At 44.8% G+C, this 6,380-nt stretch overlaps 1 protein-coding gene across 1 annotated transcript; it reads right to left on the bottom strand.

Moving 5' to 3' along the window:
• Window positions 1-248: 248 nt before the first annotated feature.
• LOC149845775 (CBL-interacting serine/threonine-protein kinase 12-like) lies at window positions 249-2,789 on the bottom strand. The gene is made up of 2 exons (XM_089995995.1): window positions 2,248-2,789; window positions 249-2,054 (listed from the first exon to the last, which is right to left on the bottom strand). Exon 2 carries the CDS (start codon window positions 1,960-1,962, stop codon window positions 523-525), a length of 1,440 nt encoding a protein of 479 aa, XP_089852121.1. The 5' UTR covers window positions 1,963-2,054; window positions 2,248-2,789; the 3' UTR covers window positions 249-522.
• Between the last annotated feature and the right edge of the window lie 3,591 nt (window positions 2,790-6,380).

Here is a 6,380-nt window from a genome sequence, read left to right as displayed (position 1 = left end):
TTCAGACGAAGATGTGAAGGTCACGCCAGAAAAAGGAGCGATACCCGCATATGAAGGGCGTTTAATGCTGCGAGCCAGCGAACACCATGACATGTCATCTCACTCTCAAAAGCCAAATCCAAGAGTGGCCTTGCAAATTTGTTGTCTAATAAAATACAAATTAAAAAAAAGGGGGCAAAGTCAAACAACCTGAAAGCAGTAATGACCGACTGTTACTCTGCATACGGTTCCGTCTTTCACTCATCAACTTTTATTTTCTTCAACATTTTTGCTTTGATATGCTATTTCAATCTTCTGAATGTGAGACACCAACACCAACACCAACACGTAGTTGGATCTCAACGCTCAGGAACCCGACGAGATATCGCCGGAAAAAAAGCAAAAGAATCGGTCGTCGTCGTGCACAATTGCACGTGTTGAGGAGATCATAAGGCATACAGTGATAAGTAGCCGTGCGTATTTCTTGTCTTCTGGAAATCATAATTAATAGAGTAGGGAGTGTTGGATAACCCCTCTCACTCACTAGCATTCGGAGACGGAGTTTAAAGCAGGGTGTGATTGGTAGACCACATCGCGTAGTGCGGGGCGAAGCTTGGTCGCCCAAAAGTCGTGGTACGCCCGGGCGTTCCCTCCCCGCTTCTTCACCTCCACCAACACCAGCGAGTCCGTGAGCCTGAAGATCTCCGCGCCCACCGTCAGGTGGCCGTCGCTTACCCCTTCCATATCGACCCTGCAGTTCTTCTTCCTCACGGTGAAGCTCACCATCTTGGCGATCTCCTCCAGCTTCTCGATGATCCTCGACACCGGCTCGCCTGATATGAACCTCTCCACCGAGCAGGGGCCTCCTGAACTCTCGAACAGCCCCGAGAGGTTGATCCCGGGAGAGAAGGATATGATGTCGAACGCGTTCAGGCTCGCCGGCCTCGGGAGTAGCCCCTTCTCCTCCTTCTCGTCGGCGATGGCGCCCGAAGAGGAGGCGGCCGACGATACAGTTGTGTCGTTCTTACCCCACCACCACCGCCACCTGCCGTTGCCGTCGCGGTTGTCGTCATCGTCGGAGTAGAGCTGCACCTCCTGGTATCCGCCTTTCGTGAACCACGGGTGCTCCACGATCTCGTCGGCCGTGATCCTCGTCTCCGGGTTGGTGTCGAGGAGGCGGTGGAGCAAGCTCCGGAGTTCGGGAGACATCCATCTGGGGCATCGGAACTCGCCCTTGTAGATCTTCCGGTACATGACCATGAGGTTGGGGTCGTTGAAGGGGAGGTACCCCGCCACCAGCACGAACAGGATGACGCCGCACGACCAGACGTCGATCTTCCGGCCGTCGTAACCCTTCTTGGCGAGGATCTCGGGGGCGACGTAGGCCGGGGTGCCGCAGAGCGTGTGTAAGAGGCCGTCGTGGCGGAGCTGGTCGGAGACGGCGGAGAGGCCGAAGTCGGAGACCTTGACGTTGCCGGCGTCGTCGAGGAGGAGGTTCTCCGGCTTGAGGTCACGGTGGAACACACCGCAGGAGTGGCAGAAGCGGACGGCGGAGATGAGCTGCTGGAAGTAGCGGCGGGCGAGGTCCTCCCCGAGGCGGCCCTTGGCCACCTTGGCGAACAGCTCCCCTCCCTTGACTAACTCCATCACGAAGTAGATCTTGGACTTGGTGGCCAGCACTTCGAAGAGGCGCACGATGTTGGGGTGGCGGAGCCACCTCATGATGGAGATCTCGCGCTTTATGTGGGGCACCAGCCCCCCCTTCACGATCCTCTGTTTGTTCATCCCCTTGATCGCCACGCTCTGCCCCGTCCTTGTGTCCCTCCCGTGGTACACCTTCGCGAACGCCCCACAACCCAGCAGCCTTCCCAGCTCGTACTTGCCCACGATCACCACATCCGACCTCCTGTTGCTGCCTTTGTTGTCGCCGGCCCCCCTCAGATTATCTTCGTATTCAACACTTTCTTCCGGGTTGCCCTCCATTTTTTTCCCCTTTTCTTTCAATCAATACAAGCAAAAGGGAAGACAGGGAGGAAGGATGAACGCCTTTCCTTTTTTTTTTTTTCCCTTTTCACCTGCATAGCAGTGCAGGAAAAGAGACTGGTCATGATTGGAAACATAATTGATGTCGTCACCTGCGTTTGCATTGGTTTCCTTCTTTCATTTACGAAAAATTTGATCGATTTGAAAGAACCAAGTTGAGAGAAAAAAAATTAATAATAAAGAAGAACTGTATCGGGTTTGCAGCTTTTGAATTCTCAATCATACCTGGCCTTTTTGTATTCCCTTCCGTTTTTCACTGGCGGTCCCCCTTCGGACGCATTTGTTTCCTTTTTTTGAGGGGAGACGAATCGGCGATTTCCGTTGCAACCCTCGTTGTCCTCTTCTCTAACTTTATGCCCGACGGGTGAAAAGAAGGTACCTTGGTCGTCTCCTCCCTAAATTTAGCCGCGATTAGTTTTTGTGGTGGTGATGAGACGGGCAATTTCCGTTTCGAGATCCTCGCTGTACTCTCCTTCTTGGCTGAACCTCCTTCCCGAGATTCCGGGCTGCAGCCTCTCTCTCTCTCTCTCTCTCTCTCTCTCTCTCTGCGGGAGATCTTTTTATGCCTTTCCCCACCTCTGGCTCTTACAAAACCACGTTCTATTAACCCAACAATAATGTCAGTACCGACCCTCGAAAGAGCAGATTAATAAAACACAGACACCCCCAAGACCTATCTGTCCCTTCCCTCGAACACCTCGATCGTGTATTTTGTGCCTCCTCTTCTTCGTGGAGAAGTAAAGGAGGAGTTGATGATGTCTTGAGAGGAAGACCCCGTTTGGGTTTTAAATCGGGAATGAGAAGCGACCCTACGCCTACGGGAAGGAGGGGCCGATGCCCCAAGGGCAAGGCGTGACTCTTCCGTATTTCTTTTGGCCTTTTCAGCGGTATTCGATCCTTGGTTTGCCACCTACGTGGCAAATTCTAATTGGAAAAGCGTCGCCTTAAACGTTTTCCTTGGTCCGTGCTTCCACGTTCACCACCTGCTTTCTGTAACGTGCCTTGCTGTTAAGGTGCAAAGGCTTTGCACCAGCTCTTGATTGCACAAAAATTTGTGCATTAAGCCCTGTCCCCAAGATTGAGGGTGATCAGGTGCTTAATGCATAAATAATATTTGTACAATCTGCAGTCTTCAAACTTTCATTTATTTATTTATCTATTTTTTACTCTGAAAAACCTGTTTACACGCATAGACTTAGCTGTGCTGGGTCAGTCTGCCGTACTTTATCATAGTTGTTTTGTGGTATAAAACTTGGACAGCTTACTTGTAATATTTTTTACCCGACAAATAAACTTGAAATTTAGATAGTTAAGCTGTTACCATTATTTTTATTGTTTTAAATTGTTTATTTGTAATTGAATCTGGGATAACTTATTTGAATCTTTAATGTTGGATCTTTAATATCCTCTTTAGAAATCCGATATCTCATTCATATCTTAGATATCGGACCACAAACCTTAAATTGAATATTTAATAATAGATTGGATCCTTGAAGTAAATCAGATTTTAATGAGAAAATTTCTACAACACTTTAGTGGGAATTGGTATAGCTTAAGACGATGTTCGGATCGACAATATTGCATTTGGATCTTCGATATCAGAACTTCAATATTAATTTGGATCCTTATATCGAAACTACAAGGATCAATTTACATTTAGTTGGATCCATAATAATTCATTTGGATTCATAGTTCCAAATCAGAGTATGATCAAAACTTCAGATTCCAAGATCCGAATTTATTAAAAGAATTTACGAAGCACAATAGATCCTAGACCCATAATAAGTTATGTTAATTTTTGGTTAACGTAAATGAATCCATATTAACCTACGAAAGACCCACGAGAACGCATCGAAGAATAAACCAAATGTATTAAGAATATATTATTTAAAAGCTTGCAATATTTTGAATCCTCAAACGGATCCAAATTGCCCAATTGGGTGGTTTCATTAAAGATTTGGGTCGCGGGTCTCGGTGGTGGCCAAACCGAAACTGTACCCAATTGGGGTGTAATATATATATATATATATAAATAAATAAAAATAAGATAATAATATTTGTACCAAGTATAAATAAATATATATGGATCCGCAGTTGTATCCGTATGAATTCAAATTGCGGACCCAAACCGTAGGCAAACTACATATACACACCGCAACCGGATCATGGGTCACAGACCCGATCCCAAGTCATTCTTCCCGAGCATGTTACGTGAAAGACAAAAAAAATGAACCCTGGTCGGATCCAGACCCGACCCAGACCCGTTAGGGTTAAAGCTGATGGGCAAAAGTTCTTGTCCCCTCTCGTGCGTCGCACTCTCCCTTTACGAAAAAAAAGGGGAAACCCTTTTTCGGGTTTCCTGAAATGCACCCACTGTGTTTTAAAAACACACATGGGAGAGGAGGCCACACCTCGCAACCCCTCTCCTCCTCCACTTTCTCTCTCGTCCTCCTCTTTGTTGCATCTCCAACGAGCCCTGCGCGATCCTTCCCCAACAGTCGTCGACGACAGTCCCCATCGGCGACCCGCGGCCAAGCACCACTGTCGACCGCCGTTCCCTTCTCCGGTAGCCTTGCCAGCAACCCCCCAACAGCGTCAGCCTCCTCCTCTAGCCGGACAAGGTAGGATTTTGTACCACTTCTTGCTAGGTATAGATTGATGTTCAATTTGTGGTTGGGTCAGTCATGGGGAAAAAGACATCGACACTGAATACCCCGATGGGTTTTGATGGGGTTCTTGGTTGCCGAAAAACCACAGACCGCGAGGTTGGGGTTTCCGGTGGTTGCCATTTCAGAAAAAACTGGAGTTCCGTCTGAAGCATCGAGAAAAACCTGAGGTGGGGTGCCGATTCTTGTGTTTGGGTGCGGTCAAAGGAGAAATATTGATTTCGATCGGTAAGAACATGGGTTACCCAAAACCCTAAACCCAGGAGTTGGGGATTTCTACAGACACAATGTCTGTGAGTAGATCTCCCTGATTTTTCTTGGATGTTTTGGGGTCAAGTATGAGGGGTTGTCCGATTAACCCCAAATCAACTGATTTGGGGGATCCTGGTTGTTGAAAAAGATAAAACCCCAAATCTAAACTGGGAATCTGGGGTTTATTTTCCCGGATCTTTACATTGTATAAAGTTATGACCATGGAACATGTATTCTGTTGTATGCAAATAGTTTTTCTTGTATGTTGTAATTTCGATTATGCTGAAAACGAAAGAGGAAAATTCTGTTGATCTTTGTTACATGATTTATTCTTTGAACTAAATTCTGGTCTGTATATGTGTAACCTGTCGAAATGGTGTAGAATGGGTTATAATAGGGAAAAGTTGTCAATTATTCCTCTAGTACGATTCAGTCTGTAACTGGGTAAGAAAAATAAAGTTTTTTTTTCACTATTCACAAAAGAAAAAGAATTTAATTATGCGTAAAATTTCTATCGCTACAAGTATATAGATTGTGTGATATTTAGTTTATCAGAGTAAACTCTATTAGGTGTCTATACAAACCCTGAACTTTTGTGATATACATGTGAAAAAAATCCAGTGCTAATCTGTAGTCGTATTTGTCAAAGTGAGGACCATGCTATCATCTGTTTTTTATCATTTGCTGGGTGTAACTCGTTGATTAGGCTGCAATGTCAATTCTTTTTGTCAGACTCAACAACATATACTTCTACGGTCATGTTGTAACCTTTAGGATTGCATGTGTTTCGGATTTTACAGTGAATAGATAGTTGACTCTTATAATGATCTGCGATTCTTTCATAAAGACTTTATTTATTTCAGATTTCTCAATAACAAGATAGCCGTAGATTAAAGAGGGTATTCTGTTTTATATAAATTTGCACATGGATTTGATGCTATTACCATTATGGGAATACTCTGTTTTCATAAGAAGCTGCATATAAATTTGATGCCGGAGTGATTGGACATTTTAGTAGGCATTCAAACTCATGACAGGCTACATAATAATTTGGTAATTTATGCCTGTTTAGAAACAGATTAAGTGTTTATTTGAAAGTCTTTTTAGTTGTGTATAAAATTGATGTGTATAAACTGGTTATAACACCATCGAGATTATATGGTATGATTCCAAGTGATCCATTTGGGTTTTTACCTAACACATAAGTACCGATGGGGGTACTTGAGTCCGATGATTTGTGGACAATGAAAATGATGTATGTCAAGAAAACTTAAACTAAAGAGATGTGTGCTTAACTGCCTTTTTGTCAGAAAAAATGTATGATTTGAAATTGCTTGTATGCAACATGTTAATGGTGTTTGGGGAATGAGGTTGTTATATTGGTTCTAAACATATGATGGTACACTTAGTGACATATGGATATGTGCTTTGTCTAAAGGG

Source organism: Nuphar pumila, chromosome 2 (genome assembly GCF_984573655.1).
Source record: "Nuphar pumila chromosome 2, dmNupPumi1.hap1.1, whole genome shotgun sequence".
Lineage (NCBI taxonomy): Eukaryota > Viridiplantae > Streptophyta > Magnoliopsida > Nymphaeales > Nymphaeaceae > Nuphar > Nuphar pumila.
The sequence above is the reverse complement of the archived record's forward strand: the minus strand, read 5'-3'. Positions and strand labels throughout refer to the sequence as shown.

What these genes read in the sequence shown, in the direction of transcription:
- LOC149845775 (XM_089995995.1), bottom strand. Translation starts at nt 1,962, where the DNA reads ATGGAGGGCAACCCGGAAGAAAGTGTTGAATACGAAGATAATCTGAGG.